Here is a 24,778-nt window from a genome sequence, read left to right on the forward strand (position 1 = left end):
TGGTGCTAATGTTAATGAAAGTTATTTTGTAAAGTCAAAGATCAAATGGATTATCGATAGACAGTAAATAAAGCAGAATACCACTTCCTCCAATCAATCAGTCATACAGCATAGAGCATTCAGCCCAGCTTGTCCATTCTGACGACATTGACATTCCAGACTAGTCCAATTTGACTGCATTTGGTCCCATATCCTTCCAAGTCCTTCCCATCATACATCTATCCAAATGCCTTTTGAACATTAAAATTGTCACTGCTTCTGCAGGATCCTCTGGCAGCTCATTCCAGACACAGACTATCACTGAGTGAAAATATTATTCCTTGGGTCACTCCAAAATCTCTAAACCTTCATATCAAGCCTATACCTTCTAGTTCTAGAATCATCTACTCTGGGAAAAAGACTGTGAGCATTCACTTTGGAAGAATGAGAGGGGATCTTATGGAAACGTATAAAACTATGAAAGGTATAGATAAGATAGAGGTAGGCAAGAGGTTTCCATTGGGGAGAGCAGAACTTGGGGACATAATCTCAAGATTCAAGGTAGTAGATTTAGGACAGAGATGAAGAGTAACTGCTTTTCCCAAAGGATGGTAAATCTATAGAATTTGCTGCCCAATGAAGCCATGGCGATGACCTCAGTAAATGTATTTAAGAAAAGGTTGAATAGATTATTATACAGTAAGGGAATTAAGGGACATGGGTATCATCAAATCAGCCATGATCTCAATGAATGGCAGAGCAAGCTTGAAGGGCCAGATGGCCTAATCCTGCTCTTATTTCTTTACCCACATCATGATTTTCTCAACCTTATAAAGGGTCCTCCCTCACTTCCCAAGCTTTAGAGAATAAAGACCCAGTTTGTCCATCCTTTTCCTGCAACTCAGAATCCACATGAACACTATCCCATTTGAGTTTGATGAAGAATACTTCCCTCAAGAAATTATCCTCTTTGACATAATCACTTCTATTGCAGCCTTTACATCTTGTCTGCAATTAAACTATTTAGTAGTTCACTATTTGCCAAAGCATAAAACTGACACTGGGTACTTAAATATATGCCAAACTTTTTTAGCAGACAAGGGGAAAACCTAGTATACACTGGTATATTTTGGGTTAATTCTCCATCTTGTGTTAAGCAAAAAGCAAGTATTTTCTTGGATGTCAGCAGCACATGATACGGAAATGAGAGTTTTTTTTTCACCAGATAAAGTTTCACCCTTTATAATATTTGTCCCTTTTGTAGAGCAATGTATCAGCCTCTACAAGCATCCAGTCATAAACTCAACTTTCTGTATTAATGGAAGTATAATGTGCCCAATGTCTCTAATCACCAACAAATGTATAACTAAACATATCTAATGACTGTATTGGAATTTAAACAAGACTACCAGAATTTGAAAATATCTGCAAACAAGTCATTTGTCCCCTACTTTACTCAGTGATGTACTGTTATTTCCTGCTTCAAACTTTGCTCTGTGCCTCCAGTTATGAACCACTGCCTTCACATTATTCAGGCTTCAAGTAGTTCTGCAGGGTTGGAGCAAAAAGAAAAAAAATCAGATGCTGGAAATTGGAACAAAACTGAAAATGCTGAAGCATCTATGGACTGAGAAATTGTGCAGTGCAATTAGATCACACAGCTTTACATTGGAGCAGCAGCAATTCAGTTTCAGTCACAATGACAGGCAGTGATAGACAAGTTTTAGCCAAAGAGCCTTGCAATTATTTCATAGTATCTGAGTGGGTTGGTGACTATCCTTCAATGCACTGTTTTTTGATTTTTTCAAACAGGAAATAAAGTGCCGTAAATTTGCTGTTTGTAGTAAATACTTTTTTTTTTAAACATTTTCTGGTGCAGTCCAAATTCACAGGAGATTGAATATGTCCATTATTTGTAGAAGTTCACACACACTATTTCTGAATAATAAAGGTACAATTAAAACTTGTAATTGAAACAGGAGAAGGTCCATGGAGTGCAATGACTCTTTAACTGATTCACAGGATGAAGATGGATTTACTAACACTGAAGTTTGAAACAAATCAACTGGAGATGGGACTCTGCGGCAGGGAGGTATATGGGAGAGGTTGGACAGATTTTTAATTTCCTTTGTGAATGTGCCAATTTGGAAGATTAACTCAAATATGTACAATCAAGGATCCCGTCATTTTAAACTCCAACATTCTGTTGTGTAATTGGTCGCAATGGAAGTAGAGAAATAAAAATCCAAGTAACAATAGGCATTTTGAAGGGAAGTAATAGCAACATTTCTCAGGACTTCTGAAAAGAGATTGAGGCCAATCCCACCTGAATCATTCATTCACCTCCCCTTTTAAAATGGGAGCCAAAATGTTCCATCAACATGATAAATATTAAATGTCATGGTTTTTCAGATATATTTCAATACATATAAATGATATACTTCAAATGATAAAGTTTATTGTCATCTCTCTCTCTTTCTTCTTCTCTTTGGCTTGGCTTCGCGGACGAAGATTTATGGAGGGGTAAATGTCCACGTCAGCTGCAGGCTCGTTTGTGGCTGACAAGTCCGATGCGGGACACGGCAGACACGGTTGCAGCAGAAAATTGGTTGGTTGGGGTTGGGTGTTGGGTTTTTCCTCCTTTGTCTTTTGTCAGTGAGGTGGGCTCTGCGGTCTTCTTCAAAGGAGGTTGCTGCCCGCCGAACTGTGAGGTGCCAAGATGCACGGTTTGAGGCGATATCAGCCCACTGGCGGTGGTCAATGGGGCAGGCACCAAGAGATTTCTTTAGGCAGTTCTTGTACCTCTTCTTTGATGCACCTCTGACACGATGGCCAGTGGAGAGCTCGCCACATAACACGATCTTGGGAAGGCAATGGTCCTCCATTCTGGAGACGTGGCCTACCCAGCGCAGTTGCATCTTCAACAGCGTGGATTCGATGCTGTCGGCCTCTGCCATCTCGAGTACTTCGACGTTAGGGATGAAGTCGCTCCAATGAATGTTGAGGATGGAGCGGAGACAACGCTGGTGGAAGCGTTCTAGGAGCCATAGGTGATGCCGGTAGAGGACTCATGATTTGGAGCCGAACAGGAGTGTGGGTAAAACAACGGCTCTGTATTGTCATATACATCATATAATTTACATCTGCACTGAAATTCTTACTCATTACAGGCATCTGTAAAGAAAAACTGTAACTCATTGATTTAAATTAATAGGGATAATAAATACACAAGGCAGATAAATGTTCACAGTAATCCTAGTGCAAAAAGCATGGCTTGCAATGGTGCAGACAGTCCTTTTGTGTTGTCGGAGCAGTCTACGAACATACAAAAGGGAAGTTCAAGAGCTACTGGAAAGAAATGGTTCTTGAACCTACAGGTACTGGTTTTCAGGCTTCTGTAACTTCTGCCCAAAGAAAGCAAGTGAGAAGTGGTTGTGACCAGGTTCTTTATGACATTGGCTGCCTTCTTGAAGAAACACCTCAAATAGATGTCTGCAATATTCACTACCTTTTGCAGCCTTATGGTTCCTGGACACTTAAATTACCAATCCAGGCTGTGATGCAACCAGCCAGTAATTTTTCCACAGTGCACCTGTAGGAGTTTGATAGATTATCCAATGGCATGCCAAATCTAGAAAGTAGAGGTAATGGTGTGACTTCTTCCATTTTTACGTGTATATAAAACTTTCCATTTGAGTAAGGGAAATTTTAGAGTGGAATTTCATTTTCTTCTTAGAACTCAAGACAAACTCTGGCCAGTTCATCTGTTCTACAGCAAGGAGATAGATTTTCTCTAATATTTAAATCTTAAATGTACAGTCGTCTTTTCATTTATCAGCAACAAAATATGCTAAATTCCACAATCAAGAAGTGTCCACTGAAAACAGACCACATTTGGTATCTCATCAAAACAAAGGTCAAAGTCCAAATGAGGATAATCCCTATCCAGTCTCTATTCTCAATGCAGAATGTCAAATAACAATAGCTAACGCAAGTACACATCTTAAATCATTTGCATTGCAATATAGGAAATTAGTTAAAATGCTTCATCCAGTTCTCAAGCAATCTGAACCTTGACATTCCAAATCCGACTTTTTATAAAGGAAACTGAACTTGGTCGTCAGGGAGAAGAACAGAAAGCAAGTCTCGACAAAGGGTCTCAAACAGAAACGTTAACTTACCATTTTTCTCCATGGATGCTGCCTTACCTGCCAAGTCTCCCCAGCTTTGCTTTCGTTAATCCAGCAAGTGATCAATCTCCCAGTATCATCCGTTCACACACCCAAAGCAAAATGTAACTAATGTTTATGGCCTAGGCTCTTCATCAGGAATTAAAAAAGGTGGGTTCCCTTTTACTCATTGTGAGTTTCTCCAGCACATTTATGTATTGCACTTGACCCCAACATCTGCAGATTTTCTTGTTTAACTTCTCAGTTTCATCATTAGATGGTGCACATCAAACATTTCCAATTCAGATAAAGTTAACTAAACTCCTCAGCATTGCCACTGCAATGCCCCACAGCTTTGGCTGAGAAGCACCCATCCCGCATGAGCCATCCTGAATAATGTTTGCATTTTAATGGAAATCATCCAAATTGTCTTTACATACCATGAGCCCATGCCTGGAAGCACAAACACCTAATCATACTAGGCTTCATTTTATTTCTGAAGCATGCAATTGCACAGCGGGTTTCCTGGAATTACTGAATCTAGTCTGAGATCCAAACAAGGCAAACTGAGTGTGCTTTTACTGGTTCTGACATTAAAAACAAATTGGTAGCTTGCCATTGAAAAACAAGAATTCTTCTAATTGCACCAGATAGTTAAATATCAGTTATTTTAAGGTCAACTAAATGTTTTTATTTCCTCTTTCATCTAATATCATTTAATTTTTTTTTTTAAATCACTTTAATCTGCAAATTTTCAAAAGTAGCCTGGGAACAGGACCTACAGTTACTACACTTGACTTGAGACAAAAGGCCAAGAAGTGATAACAGGACATACAGGTTTTAATTTCTGAAAAAACTTTGAGTGTAATTTTCAAGTTTTCATCTTTATGTGCTCGCCACTCTCTCCTACAATTTATAAAGTAGTCCATACAGCTCATACATCCAATGTCAAACTATCTCGCTTTTATGCAGATGTATCTCCTTGTTGTGATGCATCATTAGACGTTCCAGCCTTGAGAAATACTGGAATGAATTATTTCAAAATTTTCTCACTTTTTTTAAAGTTAGTTTTAACCCTTTAACTGCCTTGTTTGGTATTGTTGGAAAGAATGGCATAACTTTAACGGCATCTGATTTGCATGTATTCATTTTTATTTCTCATGGCTAGGCAGCAGTGCTCCTCAGATGGAAGGACGTTGCTCTGCCTACTTTGATCAATGGCAACGTGACGCCATGTTTAAATTTAGAGAACATTAGATGCGCAACATCAGATTTGAATTCAAATTTTCAAACATTGTGGGGACCCTTTTTGAATTATTCATAATCTGTGATTTGATTTGAAGGTAGAAAGTGTTGACGATCTCTTTGATAAGAATTCTCTCTTTGGCCAAACAGCTTCTTTCTTGGTTGGGGGGAGATTTAGATTTTCTTTTTATAAAATACTATTGCAAAGCAATTTGTTTGATTGAAAATGTGGGGTAACTTGGATGAAATTATGATTTAAGTGTAATGCATCTTTGTGATTTTTAACATATATCCTTAGGTACTGAATTTTTTGGTTAATAATAAAAAAATTGAAAAGAGAGAAAGTAGCCTGAAAGCAACATGGCACTCTTAGACATTTTTTTTTAAAAAAAGATACTTTACTCAAAAAAACATTCACTCTTTTTACACCCATAATGTCAGTCATATCTATACATTCGCACCAATCTACATTGTTATCACACACACACACACACACACCAGTGCCCCGCCGGTTGTAGGACTTCCCCTCGGTCTCAGCCCCTCAATGCCCAGTAATGGGAGAACTCTAGACTGTGCTCTTTCCCCACAGCATCTTCGCATTGGCTGCACCAAGCCTCAGTCCATCCTGCAGCCAGTCAGCAGCACTCCTGGACCGACATCTTCCTGAGCTAAACGACTAACAGGTTTCAGGTGGACCAGAGTGTGTCTTTCACCAAGTCAATGGTTTTCCAGCAGTTCTAGATGTCTGTCTCAGAGTGTGCCCCCAGAAACAGCCCATAAATCAGAGAGTCCTATATCATTCTCCACTCAGCAATCTGCATTCAGCAAAAAAGTGGGCAACAGCTTCCATAATCACATTACACAGAACAAGAATCAAGCCTTTTGAGATGTGTAAAAGGTCTCAAACCAACAAGGATAAGGGAAAACACTCCTCATATACACAGAACTTCGTCCAAATATTTTGTTGCAGAAAAAGAAAGAGTAAAAAAGACAGAAAGCAGATAGAGTAGAGCAAAGGTAACATTGGACAGGTAGGATATTAGTGTCAATGAGGAAAATACACACAAATACTTGTATTGATGAAGGATTGTTGTGGTGAAGAGCAACATAGCAATTGAAAAAGTTTGAGGAAGAAAATTTTAAACACAAAAAGACAGTGAAGATGATTCAGTTTAATTGTGCAATTTCATTCAAAAATCAATTCTTCAACCTGGTGTTGCTCGTTATGTATATTATATAAATACTTCACAATTGTTCAACTGATATGCATATCATGGACAACAATTTTCAAAACAAAGTTAATTTGTAATGGTCTGCACGATTTTACCGAAACAACTTCAACGAAGTACATAAATAAATAAAAAAAATCAGTGGGTGGTGGGAAGCCACCATCAATATTTACACTCAAATAAAATGAATTCCAGCACCAAACTTGATACAATCGTGCTCTGTTCTGTGCCTGAAATCGTTAAGTCTACTTGAACTTGGTTATAACCAAATGGTCCTCTACCCACTCTCTCTTTGGCTTGGCTTCGCGGACGAAGATTTATGGAGGGGGTAAAAGTCCACGTCTGCTGCAGGCTCGTTTGTGGCTGACAAGTCCGATGCGGGACAGGCAGACACGGTTGCAGCGGCTGCGGGGGAAAATTGGTGGGTTGGGTGTTGGGTGTTTCCTCCTTTGCCTTTTGTCAGTGAGGTGGGCTCTGCGGTCTTCTTCAAAGGAGGTTGCTGCCCGCCAAACTGTGAGGCGCCAAGATGCACGGTTTGAGGCGAGATCAACCCACTGGCGGTGGTCAATGTGGCAGGCACCAAGAGATTTCTTTAGGCTTCTACCCACTAACTTCCATCTTAAAGCAGCAAGTTATGTTCTGACAAGAGTTTATAGGTAACTAAATTTGCTTTGGAACAAACTGTTCATGCACACAATCAAGAACCTGCAACTCAAAGAACGGATGGACAAGTGAAATGAAGATCAAGAATGGCACCATTCAGAAACAGTAGAGCTTTGTGAGAATCAAACAGTACTGCTGGAGATCTGAGCAAATTCAGGTTGCTGGAGAGCATAAAAGTGGACCCTGACCCTTCCAAAATGCAACTCCAATGACAGCTCTCCAGAGTGCACATTTCATTTGATTTTGGAATGAAACAGATGGGAATGGACTTTGGGCTTATTGGGACTTGATAACCACAGCAAGGATTATTGAGCACTGAGAGTAGAGCTTTCCAGCTCTCAGAATCAGAACTTATTGCCATGAACAAGTCACAAAATTCAGTGCTTTGTGGTAGCATCACAGTACAAACATTTATATCAACCACCTTTCAGCAATGATTTTTTTTTTTAAATAGTGCACGAAAAGGGCAATTTTCCACTGATTTCTTGATTTTCCATTTCATAAAATAAGGTATGCAGCATCAGTACATCCTCAATAAAAGAAGGCGATGGGTATATGCCAGATAAAGTGGTAGAAGCAGGCATGATTGTAACATTTAAAAGACATTTAGGAATGTATGTAGAAAGGTTTAGAGTGATTTGGGCCAAATGGGACTAGCTTGGTCAGTATGGACATTGGGTGCTCTGTTTCTGAGCTGTGAAACACAACATCCATCCCTCTGTACTCACAACTGGGTAGCCAGTTCAGCTCCACTGCAATCTATAAATTCATTGACAATTCCACTGCTGGATGGAAAATGACAAGTCAGAATATGAGATCAAGAATCTGATTGAATGGTGATAGAAAAACAACCTCACTCTCAACATCAGTAAGGGGCTTATTGCAGGGGAGTCTTGGACAGGAGGACAACTTCAGGATTGAAAGGGTGACCATTTAAAACAGAGATGCAAAGGAATTTATTTAGCCAGACGGTGGCAAACCTTTGGTATTTGCTACTACAGGCAGCTCTGGAGGCCAAGTTATTTGGTGTCTTTAAGGTAGAAATTGATAGGTATCTGAACAGTCAGAAGGCAGAGGAGTGGAATGGATCAACTCATGATGGAATGGCAGAGCAGACTCAACAGGCCAAATGGGCTACTTCTGGAAGGAGTGGGTGAGGGACCATGCACTTGTCTTCATTGACAGGATAATGGTGGAGAGAGTTAGTAGCTTCAAATTCCTGGGAACCCACATATCGGAGGACCTCTCTTGGGAGGTCTTCAAAACAAGAGTGAAAGTGGCACACCAAAGCTGTTACTTTTGAAGAAATCTGAGGAGATTTGACATGTCTTTGAATACTTTTCCAAACCTCTACAGGTGTACTGGTTGCATCACAGCCTGGTTTGTAAACTCAAGTGTCTGGGAACATAGAAGACTTCAGACAATGGCAAACCTAGTTGATTGCACCAATCTCCCATCCATCGAAGACATCGATGTGAGACAACTTCAAGGTGGCAGCCAATATGAAAGGACCCCCATTGTCCTGGTCACAATTTCCTCTTGCTGCACCCATCAGGCAGAAGGACAGATATCTAAAGTCCAGCACCTCTAGAACAATTTTTAATTCACAGCTATTAGCCTCTGCATTCTTTAATCCTAGCCATAAACTACTCTGGGACCCCACCAAAATATCTGTCTACACTGCTGAAGCATCATTTCATTTTCTTGCATGAACTGCTACTGTAAATATTAACTTGTGTATCCTTTGTTACGTATGGTCTCTTTGTGGTCATTTAAATTTGTACTATTGTGATGGGTGTTGCCTCCATTTTGATCCAATCACAAAGGCGGCTTGCCACCGGAAATACTTTGTGAGGTGTCTGAAGAGATTCGGTATGTCACCAAAGACACTCGAAAATTTCTACAGGTGTACTGAAGAGAGCATTCTGGCTGGTTGCATCATTGCCTGGTAAATAGACACCAACTCTCAGGACAAGAATAAACTCCAGAAGATTTTTAACTCACCTATGACATCACAGGAACTAGACGTCACTCCATCGAGAACATCTACATGAGGTGGTGTCTTTAAAAAAGCAGCCCCTATCTTCAAAGACCCCCACCACCTAAGCCATGCCCTCTTCACTCTGCTACCATCAGGAAAAAGGCACAGGGGCCTAAAGACGAGCACTCAACGGCACAAGGACAGTTTCTTGCCCGCTGCCTTCAGATTCCTGAATAATCAATGAACCAAAGACAGTGTCTTACTTTTGAAGCACTAGTTTTTTAATATAGTAATCTTGTAAGATAATATGAATGCTGCTAAACACCGAATTTCGTGACTTGATCATGAGAATAAATTCTGATTCTGTTGCATCTTACATACCCATTTGGTTGTGGCAAGTAAGAGTTTTGGTGCATCAGTACTCAAGTAGATGACAATAAACTCTGATTGAACATAAATACTTCAAATTGCTGCACAAGAATCTCACTACTGCAAATCCATTTATTTAAAAACCATTTGAGCCCAAATCAGTCTAATGGGATTTTTCCAAGACTAAAATACCTTTGTTGAAATTGTCCCAGGGATATCCTTTCTCTCTTGCCTGAGAATACAGAGCATGAGGAGTTTCATAGCAAAGAGAATCTTAAAAGGAGTTGAAATGATATTGATGCAAACTTGTTGAGCTAAAATGTTATTGTAATAAAAGGGAAAGAAGCACCAGTATTCTCACATTAAAAGGATCAAGTCTCAATCCAAAATGTGCAAAGACATCAACAATTAAGGAAGTGAGTTGAGGGACATGCCACCTTTTATATGAAGCATTAAAGCTGCCACCCAAGATGCATGCAATAATCCCATTGCTCTACTGATAAAGCCAGGACATTCTCTGACCAATATTTATTCCTCAAACAACTTTATTGCAGAAGATCATAAAGTTTTTTTTACATTTTGTTGTTTGTAACATCTTGTACTGGTGTTTATGTTTTTATATAACAATGACTGCAATTATTTTATTGGCTGCAACGTGTTCTTGAACATCCTCTGAAACACTACATACTTGTCTATCTTGCATTTCATGGAACACCCAACACAAAGAGACAGCACCAGATTTGTCAAGTTTAACAACCTCCAGTGGTATGCTCTCAACTGAATGTTTTTGCTGCATTGATAGACGTGTATTTCCCTTCTGCCAATATTTGAAATAGACCATTTTGAACATGTTCTTCCCATCATTTGCTCAGATACCCAATATCCTCAATGCACTGAGCTAAGCAAAAGCAAGACAGACACAAGAAAGTGAGAAATGCAACACTTGCACCTCCCTAACCAGGATTTGCAGGGCCCCAAACAATCCTTCCAAGTGTATCTTCAGGGTCATCTACTGCATCCAGAGCTCTCGTTGTGGCTTCCTCTACATCAGAAAGACTGGACACAGACTGGGAGATCATTTCGTTCAGCATCTTTGTTCTGTCCATTGCAATGACTGGGACCCCTAGTTGCCAGCCATTTTAATTCCACACAGCATTTCCACACTGTCATGTCAATCCATGGCCTCATGCACTCCCTAACTGAGGCCACCCACAAATTGGAAGAACAACAGCCAATATTCTGTCTGGGCACTCTCCAACCAGAAGGCATTAACATTAACTTCTCCAATTTCCATTAAACCCCTTTCTCAAGTCTCTCTTGTTCCCTATCCCACCCCATCTCCTTACCCCCAGCTCCCTCTCCCCATTCTTCTCTCTCCATTGAGAGAACTATCTCCAGAACCGATCACTTCTCAGTTCTATCTTCCCTCCTATATCCACCCACGACCTCTTACCCGTTTGCCTCTGCATCTCTCCCTGACTTTCCTCCTTCCTTTTCCCCCTCTCCCCCCCCCCCCCCGCCCCACTACTTTTTTCATTCAGGCACCTGGCTGCTTTTAGCTCATACCTTGATGAAGGGATCAGGCCTGAAATGTTGATTATGCCTTAATTTCTCTAGATGCTGAATGATCTACAGAGTTGCTCCAGCACTTTTGAGTATTGAACTGACAAAAGAATACATTTTTAAAATAATCATGTACAATAAGAGGTAAACAAATTTACTTATTTAAAACTCACTAAATTTAAAATATTTTTCAATTAATTAATGTTTAAAAACGTAATAGTGTTTCTGAAACTTGTGAATTACAGGCCTCCAATATAATTAAAGTAGTAAATTTCTGGAATGAAAATGCTTGCTCTAATGCTTTTCAAACACTGAAGGAATTCCTGGGGTTACGTTTTCCAGAATCCCTTCTGTTTAACTCAGGCACATTCTAAGATTGTTGTTGTTCCTTCTCAATGAAAATATTTTCATTTCAATTTCAATTTTATTATGCACCACGTCATCACAATACATTCTCCCAACATTGCAGCAAGAACTTGCTCAGTCCATAGACTGAAGCTTTCTCAGAATGTAGATTTCTGATATGAAGGCTAAAGGAGAGTTTACTTGGCATTCGTGATACTCAGTCTGTTATCCCAACAGTGGACATATCTGACATTACTTGGTGGTTTAATATTACAGCAGCCACCTCATTTGCAAAATAGTGACTTACGTGATCCATGCCCAATTGCAAAGAGGAAAGATAATGACAGAAAGGTTATGAAGTACTCAAGAGGTTTTCCTGGTTAGAAATAGAATGCCATTTCAAAATGTCGTTGAGTGAAACAACTGCCAAAATGAAGGTTTTAAAATAAAAGTCTTTTCTGCAAAGAACATCCCACACAATAATTTCAATGGCTGCGAATTTTTCGTCCAATGGAATCAAACAGGCCATTCATTTGATAGGTGACATGCTCACAAAGTAGTAACAAACAGGTCACTCAATAGGACACCTGGTAGTTAGATAGAAGCATATTGGTCAGGACAGCCTAGTGGAGTCATTTGTTCTTCAAAGAAGATGAATGGAGTCACTTAATTTTTCATCCAAAACAAAGTGGCTCTTCCTCCATAACATATAGAAACATCTTTAGAGACTTTTACACAACCACTTCATTCTGGGATATTTGCGCCTTTTTTACGCTACGCCTGCTGACTAAAACAATGACATGGAGTTTCGGCTTTTTTCCTGTAGCAGGTGCAGTGTCAACCCTAGAACACCATCTGTATAAAAGGGCAATCTGCCATTCCACAACCAAATCGGGTAAGGATGTGTATGTGTACCGTATTTTTTTTTAAGTGTATTTACAGGTAAGCTTTTAAAACTTGGACAAAGATGCAAGTAGGACAACAGGAAAAGTCTTTTTAATAATATCGCTGTCCCTCTCTCTCCTGGCGGCCCACAACAACTGAGGAAAATGGCAGAGTCGATCCGCCTGATAGCAAGTAGTTCACTCGGGAATACCTGACCGGCAGGTACTTGGGGGTTCAGATGATTATGCATGCTCCCATAAATGCAGAAGTCTGAAGTGGCTTGAGCTGGAGATGAAATGAGCTGGTGGTGAAATAGTGATGCATCCTCAACTAGACTTACTCCTTACCAACGATGAAACCAGACAGAGTGCTTTCCACAGAACACTTGTAGAAATTTACAAGAGTCTTTGGTGACGTACCAAATCTCCTACAACTGTTCACGAAGTACAGCCGTTGGCGAGGCTTCTTCATGATTGCAGCAACATGGAAGTTCCAGGAAAGGTCCTCGGAGATGCTGGACCTCCAGGAATTTGAATGATGTCGAGTAGCCATTCTCACCTCATGTAATAAATCTTGTTATGCTTTATTATGTAGTTGGAGAGAAGTTTGGAAGAAACCAACTAAACTTGACTGCTTCACGGGACAGGGAGACCCATCTCTCTAGAATCTGACACTTTCTCAACACAATGACCAGTGTGGGGACCAACAGTGGGCTGCCGGGAGAGTCTCCCGACAGTCCCATCACCAATGATAGATCGTGGTGATGCAAGTGAGCCATGCAATGATGATGATCTCCCGGAGGACTACCTTTGAGCCATTTTGGGATGGGGAGGGAGAAAAAAGTGGGTCTAACATGCTGTTAGACAAATACAGTATGTTACATGACACTAGACGCCGACGCTGTTGTGTTACACGTCCTGTCTCATTTGCTCCCGGATTGCCAGTTTAAAGACACACTGCATTATGTCAGCTTTGTTCGGTTCTGTGTAAACGACTGAAGTCAGCTTAATGCCGGGTCTTCCTTACAGCAATATCATTGGATTTCTGTGTAAATATCTCTATAGATTAAGTCTAATGAAAGGATCTGCACTGAATACATATTTAGGCAGGCAGTTGATCTCTATACACACTTAGCCTGATTAACAATTTAGATGGTTTCAATTTATAGAATGGATCAGAGCTCAATCCCTTTTCCTCCAAATTCTCATTTATTTTCTGTAAATGGCTTTTAAACATACCTATTATCCCTCTCATTGTCAAATAGTTCCCTAATTAAAGATTCAGCAGAAAAATAACATTCTATTATTACCCCAAAGCCAATTTTCTTAAAAGCATTTGAACTTTCTCTAGCTCATTAGAGACACGAGATCCAAACAGTGAATAAGCAGTTATGAGATGGCATTGCTTATAGTCGGACAGACAGACATCAGATGATGGGTGTCACCATTGTTAAATTTGTCATACAAAATTCTGGAAAGATTATTTTAATCATCTGGACTGCCTTTTTTTTTTAAGCATCCCAAAATGAATAGATGTAAACAGCAGATCCTGAGAATATTCAAAGAAAATTGTTTTCATTTTAAAATGTTATTTGAATATTTGTAGATGATTTTCTTTTGCAATCTGTGGAGTTCTATAAATCTATTAAAGGGTGAAATGCTGAAGCAGAAATGCATAGGCCTTGGGTTGGAACATGATTGCCCTAAATGCAATCTGGTCAAATGATCCAAGGACAAATTACAATCAAGAAAGACATACAGAAAAGCAACACAAAATGTTGGAGGAACTCAGAGTGAGTCAATGTTTCAGGCCAGAAACCGTAATAAGGAATAGCAAGAAATGGACAAGGTCTCAAATAGAAGGTTTGTGGATGAAGAGGTGAATGGGTGTGAGGAGGAGAAGGTGATAGGTAAATTGAGGTGGTGGGGGAGGGGGGGGGGATAGGAAAAAAAAGCAAGCTGGAAGGTGGTAGCAATCTGGAAAAACTCAGCAGCATCTGGGAACAAAGTGTCAAGTTGATGTTTCAGGTACAAAATTGCACGTTTGTTTTTGATTATTTGATACATGCTCATAACAATAAATTATCAAAACAGAACTTCATAATTCAGCAATACTTCCACTATTTACTAATTTCTTCCTGAAGAGCACATTTCAAATAAATTCCAAACCTAGGCTTTGGTGCTTTTGCATTTGACTGTAGAACTGACTTGGAATGCTTCATGACACCAATGAAGCAAATTTTGTACATTGTGGGGACAAAGTTAATTGTTGCAATAGGTCAAATATCAAAAAAATCCACAAGGCACTCGTGGCAAAAGCCACAAAGTCCTGAATTTCTGTCGGGGAAGGAAGGCCTGACTTGCAAACGCACACTTTGTTGGCACTTGCCTTCCTGTGTGTGCGTGGTGGTCTCCTCATCAATTATATAAATGAGTGAGTACATACTGTATTTGGTGATCTTCACCATTACTTGCTCTGAAGATTCTACCTGCTGCCTCTGCACCGCATTAGAGGATAATCATGACTGTGGATCATAGAATCTGGAGCGAACAAAGAAAAGCTGAAGGGATTCACCAGACTTTCATGTGATCAATCAGAAGTGAATATTATAACCATGACACTTGACAAAGAGCAAAAAAGACAAACCAACCGCAGGAACAAGAAAAAAAATTGATTGACAGTCAAAAGTGATACCATCCTCACAAGTAATTCACAAAGTAGAATCCAAAATTCAGGATTCAGTCCTTTTCCATGCAGAATCAGAATTTATTGTCATGAAGTTTGTTGTTTTGTGGCAGCATCACATTGCAAACATTGCTTTAAATTACAATTTAAAAATAAATAAATCGTGCAAGAAAAATGGGAGAAAGTCAGGTTGTGTCTGTGGTTCATTGTCCATTCAGAAATCTGATGGCAGAGGGGAAGCTATATCGATGGGTGCTAGACTTCAGGCTCCAGTTCCAGTGTAGAGGGGATGACCTGGGTGGTCAAGGTCCTTGAGGATCGAGGCTGTTTATTAAGACACCGCCTCTTGTAGATGTACTCGATGGAGTGAAGACTGATGCTCGTGATATCGCCGGCCGAGTTAACAAATCTGGAGTTCTTTTTCCTGTCCTGTGCATTGGCACCTCCTTACCAACGATGAAACCAGACAGAGTGCTTTCCACAGAACACTTGTAGAAATTTACAAGAGTCTTTGGTGACATACCAAATCTCCTACAACTGTTCACGAAGTACAGCCGTTGGCGAGGCTTCTTCATGATTGCAGCAACATGGAAGTTCCAGGAAAGGTCCTCGGAGATGCTGGACCTCCAGGAATTTGAATGATGTCGAGTAGCCATTCTCACCTCATGTAATAAATCTTGTTATGCTTTATTATGTAGTTGGAGAGAAGTTTGGAAGAAACCAACTAAACTTGACTGCTTCACGGGACAGGGAGACCCATCAACCTTGTCCTGGGGGAGGGGGGGGGGGGAATAGTCCAAAGAAAAGTTGAGAATAACTAATTTAGAGCACAACTTTATTACAAAAAAACACATTGGAATCCTTTTTACTGTAGCGAGAGTCTTAACATTTGCAATCGACACTCACCTTCTTCCACTTTATGGGCTGAATTTGTAACTTTAGTGAAAAAATAACCACAATTCCCTCATCCTTCCTGATAGAACAAAAACTGCATTAAAAGCTTTGACAGGCTCATCATGCCCAAACAAAATGGTTCAAATATAAAAGATTTCACAACCATTTTTTAAAAACATATATCTTCATTATATTCAACAGGTAAATGGCAATTACTTACAGGTGTTTGAAATCTGTCTGCCATTGAACCAATTGTGTCTCTTGTACATAACATTCGAAGGACATTGTTGGCATGTAAATATTTCACAGAAGCTACAAACATCTCAGGAGCAAAATCCAAAATCAAGTAGGAAAAACTGTGCATAGTGTGTGTCTTTAAGAATTATGATGCTTTACATTGGATACCAACAGTAAAATCAAGGGTATATTCAATCACTGCTTATATTCAAATGACCTCTGTTTACTTGCATTTGCAAGCAGCCAACAACAAGGAACCTCAAGTCACTACAACCACATCATAAGCTATTATATTCCATTAATCTGCCAACATGATGTCAGTAGACTGAGAACACAGAACAAAAAACAGTACAGCAACCAGAAAATCTGCCTGCACACGGGCTATATCCCTCCACTCCTTGCCTGTTCAGGTGACCAGAACTACATACAATGCTCCAAGTATGGTCTTGCACATTGTAACATGATATCCTTACTCTGAATAACCGATCAAGGCAAGTGTGCCAAAAGTCTTCACTTTCAGAGAATTGCACCCCGAGGTCTCTCTGTTCAAGCATACTTACTAGGACCCTATCATTTACTGCACAACTCTTATCCTGGTTTAAACTAACACAATGCAACAGCTTGGATTTATCCAAGTTAAATTCTATCTGCTATTTCTTGACCCATTTTTCCACTAATCAGCTTAGATCACATTCTTCACTGACCATTTTACCACCAATTTTGGTGACATCCACAAATTTTGTAACCATGCCAACTACAGTCTCATCCAAATCATTAATGTGGACAACAAACAACAGTGGATCCAGAACAAGTCCACACAAACACCACTGGTCACGGGTTCCAATCTGAAAAGCAACCCCTCCACTACCACCATCAAACTCCCTTCATCAAGCCAATTTTGTAGTTCAACAGGAAAGTCTGCAGATGCTGCAATTGCAGTGCAATCCACTAAAGTGCTGGAGAAAACATAAAGGAAGTAAAGGATAAACAACACTTCAGGCCAGAGCCCTTCTTCATGGTATGAACAAAAAGCCGGCGGGCACTTGAATAAATATGTTGGGGTAGGGGGAGGAGAGGAGGGAAGAAAGAACAGTGGGGGGAATACAGGCCAACAGTCAAGAGGTAATAGGTAGATGTGGATGGGAGAGCAGAAGAGATTTTTAAAAAGTGGGAGGAAGTAGCTCTCTGAATGGATAGAGAAGGGAGTGGGGAGCTGGAGTTGGGGGGGTTAGGGAAAGAGGGAGACTAAGGGAGGAGTTTAATAAAAACTGGAGGTCGACGCTAATGTCATCTGGTTGGAGAGTGACCTGACAGAATATTAGGTCCTGGCCCTCCAATTTGCAGGTGGCCTTAGTTGGTAGTGCATGAGGCCATGGATTGACATGAAAATGTGAGAATTTTGTGTAGAACTGAAATGGTTAGCCACTGGGAGGTCCCATCTATTGCATTCAGCAGCCTCCTCTACATCAAAGAGTCTGGATGCCAACTGGGAGATTGTTTCATTGAGCACCTTCGCTCTATCCACTACAATAACCTCTCTGTGGCTAACCATTTTAATATTCTGTACTCATTTGGTTTTTGTCAACTTAGCAAAGGCCTTTTGCAGCCTCTCCAAAGTCTGCAGAGCCTTCTTATAATGCGATCAGAAATGCACCCGATACTTCAAACGTAGTCCAAAATTTTAAACAGCGGCAACAAACCACCCTGACCTTTGTACACAATGAGGCAAATATACCATTCTTTACCAATTTATCCACTTCCATACCTCTACTGCCAAGAGTTTTGTCATTACTGCCCAAGTCCAAATTTATTGTCAAAGTATACCTGGTGCAGTGAGAAGGGTTCTTCCACATCAGTCAACTCCAACATTCACACAGTCATAAAAGTTAGAGAATGTAGGTTTACAATGGAAAAGATCAAGTAGTCCTTAAAATGCACACTTTCCTCTTACATTTAATCTCTCAGAGTGCAACACCTCACACTTGTTAAAATTAAACTCCATCTGCCATTTCTCCAACACTTACTTTATCGTCTACAATGGTTCCCTATACTTGCTATGTATCTCCCTCTTCTTCTTAACCAGATCCATCCAAATATTGGGGTTCACCAACTCTCCAATATGTTTGTGGAATGTTTATCAATAAGCATAACTGAAATGCGCAACAGTTTTACAGGTGAAAACCACTCATTGATGTCACCTTAACCCTCCTATACTTGTCATAAATTGGATTGATGAAAATTCCATTACAGTGTGAACATCAAAGCTGCCTCCAAACTTATTTCTCGCCTCCTGATAAAGCACTGAAACTGCACAAGACTCATCTCCACCACTTCAATGCCACTTTTCAGTATTTCAACTAAAACAAAAGAGTGAAATCATTCAGAATGCAAGATTTTAGAACAAAGCATTCTAGTTCATGCAGCCAAAATAAAAATAATTAATTGTGCACAACATATTCTTTAAGTCATCTGATAATTTGTGATTGGGACATAGAATTAAATAATGCTTGTATATTTATTGGATATTTATTAAACAGGGTGGAAGGCCAATTCCATCTTATCTGCCACTGTTCAATGCCACTTATCGGCATTTCAACAAAAACAAAGAGTAAATTAACAAAACAGTGAAACAATTCAGAATGCAAGATCTTAAAATAGAGCACTCTAGTCCAGGCAGCCAAAAATAGTTCAAGAATTAATCATATACAATGTACTCTTTAAGACACTTGATAATTTATGATTGGGGCACAGAATAAAAGGAAGCTGGTATATTTATAGGCCACAGGAAACTTAGTGTCGAAGCCCAAGTGGAGTCATGAGAAGGTGCATAGAATGAAAGGAGGCTGGTATATTTATTGGCCACAGGAAACTTAGTGTCGAAGCCCAAGTGGAACCATGAGAAGGTGCATAGAATGAAAGGAGGCTGGTATATTTATTGGCCACAGGAAACTTAGTGTCGAAGCCCAAGTGGAACCATGAGAAGGTGCATAGAATGAAAGGAGGCTGGTATATTTATTGGCCACAGGAAACTTAGTGTCGAAACCCAAGTGGAACCATGAGAAGCTGCATAGAATGAAAGGAGGCTGGTATATTTATTGGCCACAGGAAACTTAGTGTCGAAGCCCAAGTGGAGTCATGAGAAGGTGCATAGAATGAAAGGAGGCTGGTATATTTATTGGCCACAGGAAACTTAGTGTCGAAGCCCAAGTGGAACCATGAGAAGGTGCATAGAATGAAAGGAGGCTGGTATATTTATTGGCCACAGGAAACTTAGTGTCGACGCCCAAGTGGAACCATGAGAAGGTGCATAGAATGAAAGGAGGCTGGTATATTTATTGGCCACAGGAAACTTAGTGTCGAAACCCAAGTGGAACCATGAGAAGCTGCATAGAATGAAAGGAGGCTGGTATATTTATTGGCCACAGGAAACTTAGTGTCGAAGCCCAAGTGGAGTCATGAGAAGGTGCATAGAATGAAAGGAGGCTGGTATATTTATTGGCCACAGGAAACTTAGTGTCGAAGCCCAAGTGGAACCATGAGAAGGTGCATAGAATGAAAGGAGGCTGGTATATTTATTGGCCACAGGAAACTTAATGTCGAAACCCAAGTGGAACCATGAGAAGCTGCATAGAATGAAAGGAGGCTGGTATATTTATTGGCCACAGGAAACTTAGTGTCGAAGCCCAAGTGGAGTCATGAGAAGGTGCATAGAATGAAAGGAGGCTGGTATATTTATTGGTCACAGGAAACTTAGTGTCGAAGCCCAAGTGGAGTCATGAGAAGGTGCATAGAATGAAAGGAGGCTGGTATATTTATTGGCCACAGGAAACTTTGTCGAAGCCCAAGTGGAACCATGAGAAGGTGCATAGAATGAAAGGAGGCTGGTATATTTATTGGCCACAGGAAACTTAGTGTCGAAGCCCAAGTGGAGTCATGAGAAGGTGCATAGAATGAAAGGAGGCTGGTATATTTATTGGCCACAGGAAACTTAGTGTCGAAGCCCAAGTGGAACCATGAGAAGGTGCATAGAATGAAAGGAGGCTGGTATATTTATTGGCCACAGGAAACTTAGTGTCGAAACCCAAGTGGAATCATGAGAAGGTGCATAGAATGAAAGGAGGCTGGTATATTTATTGGCCACAGGAAACTTAGTGTCGAAGCCCAAGTGGAACCATGAGAAGGTGCATAGAATGAAAGGAGGCTGGTATATTTATTGGCCACAGGAAACTTAGTGTCGAAACCCAAGTGGAATCATGAGAAGGTGCATAGAATGAAAGGAGGCTGGTATATTTATTGGCCACAGGAAACTTAGTGTCGAAGCCCAAGTGGAACCATGAGAAGGTGCATAGAATGAAAGGAGGCTGGTATATTTATTGGCCACAGGAAACTTAGTGTCGAAGCCCAAGTGGAGTCATGAGCTGTTGCATTCACTGCACTGGACTCAGTGGAAGTTCCATCTCCGCTGCCCCCCCAACTTCCAACAGCTGCAGGATAGCACATGAAAGCAGAAAAGCGAGTGCAGAAGCCGCCCGGCGTTGGAATAAAGGCCAGGTAAAGGGGCGAAAAGTCAGATATGGGGGGGGGGTCCTGCACTTTAAAAAAAACTGGCACACACTCGACTTTGGGAAGCGGCGGGTCACGTGCTCATTTAAAGGGGGCCAGGCTGACACCCCCCCCGAAACGTGGTTGGAAACAGCGTGGTGTGGGCACTGGACCTCGCAGTGGCAGCGCGACGTCTCACCTTTGAAAGCAACTTCGCCTCCCGTTGCAAAGGGGGGGGGGGGGGGGAAATATATAGAGTTGGGCCATTATGTTTGCACCTTCCCCCCCGCCCCCCGCCCCCGGCCCCCCGCCCCCGGAGGCGCCCTCCCAGTCTGCAACCTTCTCCGTCTCGCCACTGATTGAAGGGAGTGGGTGGGGGGGGGTTTGCCACTGACCGTCGTTGTCCTCGTCCATGGCTCCGGGTGGTCTCTCTCTCGCCCTCTCGCGCCGCCTGGCCCGGGACTCGGCGCGCGGGTGTGCGTTCCCTTCGGGTCCGCCCGCTGCGACGTCACTGTCCCGCCGCGGGGAGAGGGCGGGGCTGGTGGAGGCGCGTCACGTGGCGCGGCCCCCGGGCCACCCCTCTCCTCAGACCCTGCAGGACCGCTGCGTGTGCGTCTTCCGGGCAAGAGGCAGGCGGCGGCCATTCAGCCCCTCCAACCATTCCATCATCAGCTGGTGCATTCTCCTCCCTTGTCCCCATGACCTGCAAATAAAATCTGCCTGGGCTGCAAACCCCACCTGTGACTGCACAAATCCTGTGGCGAACCACATCACACTTCCCAACCATCTGGGAAAGAAGGATTTCCACCAGAGCAAGTTTTCTGGCCCTTCATTCAGAGTGGTTGCTGCATTCCCCCCAATGACACCTCTAAAGTGCTTCAATGTCTGTTAACGTGGATAATAGCCATCCTGAGACAGCCAAAGGCGTTGCAGAAACATTCCCTTTTATTGAAGGAAAGGCTACCTCGCATGGATACCGACCCTCGACCCTTCACCCGGTCCCAGCTTCAGATGCCAAGGGAGTCAGGGCAAGAAAGTGGTGCTGAACTGAGGATCAGATCTTGTAATGTGGAACAGGCGGGAGAGAGGTTCTTCAATCACCATCAGCCCGCCCGAAACTTGTTGGCCTTTCGGTACACTGGGCTGTGGGGGAGGGAATGCCGATGTGCGCATTACAGCAATTGCATCTCAATGGCCAGGGTGGCTAAATTATGGCTCCCGGGACAAGTGTGGCCTGTTGCCCATTTTTAAGTGGCCCAGGTGAATTCTGAAAATAAAATGGAATGTGGCCTGTTGCAGTAAATTGCACTGTATGTACATTGCACGTCTTAGTTTCTGTTGCGCATCGAATGACCCAAAGACTTGTTGACTCATACCAAGGCTTTTATTAGCAAAAGACTGGAGCGCAGTACATTGAGGTCGACCAGTCCAGACTGACCTGGGTCTGGTGAGGAGCAGCCCTTTATGACCAGCCGGTGGGCGTGGCTACAGCTCTCAGCCAATCACTCCTACTATATGTAAATATATACAGTGGTGATAGTATCCAGTTTCAACACTAGATATTGTTACCATTTTAAACAACTATCAAACCACGTTACTCATCGATGAAAATGTTCACCTCAGTTATAATGTGTTGATTAAACATGGCAGAACCAAAAAGTCAAAAGAATAGCAAGGGAGCGCTGAAAATTTCAGACACGGTGGAAAATTAATACTTTTTTTCCACAGAAATCAAGGGAAAGCGTGCTTGGCTGATTTGCAAGGAATCTGTTAACTTTAATAGCTTATCTATAGATTTACACATTGCATCATAATCCCTAAGTTGGGCACTTGGGCCATGAATTTTATTCACTGAGACTTGTGGAAGAATGTTGGAGGTGGGCTTGTCCCTTTCTTGATCTTTTCTCCTGTTTTTTTTTCACCAGCTTCAGTTTTAGAGTTTTATTGTATTCATTTAAATTACATTTAAGAGCAGCAGGTACAGAAATGCCTACATGAATATGTGAGCACATTAATAAACTACTCTAATGTCAACAGTTAAACTGTTCTGGTTATATAGTTATTTTGATAGAAAGGGAATTTTCAATGGCACAGGTGATTTTCTGGTTTCTGGACAGCTCGGTTAGGATAGTGGTTCGCGCAGTGCCACTAAGTGCCATCAATCGGGTCTGTTGCTTTTTGTCAGGAGTTTGCACATTCTCTCTGTCCCTGCGTGGTTTATCCCTGCGAGCTCTAGATTCCTCCGATCATTCAAAACGTACCAGGGATGTAGGTTAGGGTGTAATTTGGCAGCACGGATTCTTGGGCTGAAATGGCCTGTTACCGGACTGTATGTCCAAATTTTTAAAAATAAAATTATTTTTCTTTCAGTGTAACTGGTTGAAACTGCTAGCCTTAATATTATTAGGCCCTTGATTCCTTATATATTTCTCTGTGTGGCCCACAACCAAAAAGGTTTGGCCACCCCTGGGATATAGCCATCGAGAGATGACAAAAGGTGTTGCAGAAATATGTTCCCTTTATTCAAGAAAACACCTTCCTCACACAGATATTTGCCCTCTACCCTTCACAACTGATTCCACATGTTCTCCCAAGTGACTCAGAGAAAGAAAGTTGTGTTGAGGCCAAGATCAGATCAGCCTTCACCTTGCTGTAATGTGGGGCAGGCAAGAGGTCAATACATTCTTCCCCACTCTGAACACTCAAGGAGCTTCCATGATAATTGGAGTGGAGACAGTCACCATCAGTGAAAGACACACTATGGTTTGCCTAAAACCTGTTGGTCTTTCAGCACATGGAGATGTAGGTGAGGGAATGCTGCCAACTGGCACATTCCAGGGTGCAGGAGTACATGCTGAGGGATGCACTGAGGCTTGGTGCGGCCAAGGTGAGGGTGCTATGGGGAAGGTCTTGAGTCCTTCCTTCTCTGGGCATTGAGGTGCTGATATGGAGGGAAAGCCCCTCAAACAACAGAGGGGGGAAGTAACGACAAGGTGCCACAGTGGTGGCAATGGTGTAGAGAGTACAGTATGGACATGGCCCTAAGGCTGTGAAGAGACTTTGAACGGTTTTCTTTTATGCAAATAATTTATTGTGAACAGTCTACTTTTGGAAAAAATCAATGTTGCTCAGACTTCATCATCCACAAGTCACATGGCCAATCAACACACACAATTGAATTCTTTCCACAGTAGCAGGTTATCGAGGTGCACGAGAGACTGCAGATGCCAGAATCTGGAGCAAAAAAAATAGCACTCTGCTGGAGGAAGTCAGTGGGAAGAGCAACATTAGAGGGGGAGAAAGAATGGCTGACATTTTGGGTCTGAATCCTTCATCGAAACTTAGGCCCTCGAGTCCTGGCAACATCCTCAAAATCTTTGCATCCTTTCCAGCTTGACATCGTTCCTGTGACCAAACTGAGCATAATATTCCAAATGGGGCCTCACCAATGTTGTATGAAACACTGGATCTCATGTAGTTGAGAGTTTCTTTCTATATCTTTTCACCAAGTATTTTTTATACAATGTACACATCTTGCATGATTGAATCAATAATAATTTGCACTTTGAACAATCTTTGCAAAGCATTATTGACTTTTATTGAACTGAAGCAAGAGGATAATAGAAGCAAGAAAATAATTTGAGACTTTACTAGTCTAGATTGATTATTTTTGGATCTTACCTCAAATAATGATATATTTTGGCTGCATTGTTGTCAAAAACAATATGGGGGTGGAAAAAAGAATATACTAAAGCAAAATATCAGAAAAATAAAATACTTCCCTTTAAAAGCTAAACCCAAATACTAAGTAGCTTTCAAATACTACTTCTACAATATTACAGCACATCTGTGTCAGATTTATGAAAAATGGGATAGCACAGCTGGCATGGGGGTGGCATGGTTTGGTGTGGGGGCTATGACTGGCATTGGGGGCAACATCACTGGCATAGCAGTTAGTGCAACACAGTTACAGCGCCAGCGATCGGGACCAA

The 24,778-nt window shown here is 41.4% G+C and overlaps 1 protein-coding gene across 2 annotated transcripts in view; it reads right to left on the reverse strand.

The window, feature by feature from the left end:
• Positions 1-21,293, reverse strand: part of cyth1b (cytohesin 1b) — a 196,899-nt gene extending 175,606 nt beyond the window's left edge. Inside the window, exons 1-2 of one of the 2 annotated variants that reach the window (XM_069930015.1) lie at positions 21,182-21,248; positions 1,431-1,527 (exon numbers count right to left, since the gene is read on the reverse strand). In XM_069930015.1, the coding sequence (XP_069786116.1) occupies position 1,431 (1 nt within the window). In that variant the 5' untranslated portion in view covers positions 1,432-1,527; positions 21,182-21,248. Of the gene's footprint in view, positions 1-1,430; positions 1,528-21,181 lie in introns of both variants that reach the window. The other variant, XM_069930014.1, reaches the window with a different exon arrangement.
• Between the last annotated feature and the right edge of the window lie 3,485 nt (positions 21,294-24,778).

This window comes from Narcine bancroftii, chromosome 3 (genome assembly GCF_036971445.1).
Source record: "Narcine bancroftii isolate sNarBan1 chromosome 3, sNarBan1.hap1, whole genome shotgun sequence".
Lineage (NCBI taxonomy): Eukaryota > Metazoa > Chordata > Chondrichthyes > Torpediniformes > Narcinidae > Narcine > Narcine bancroftii.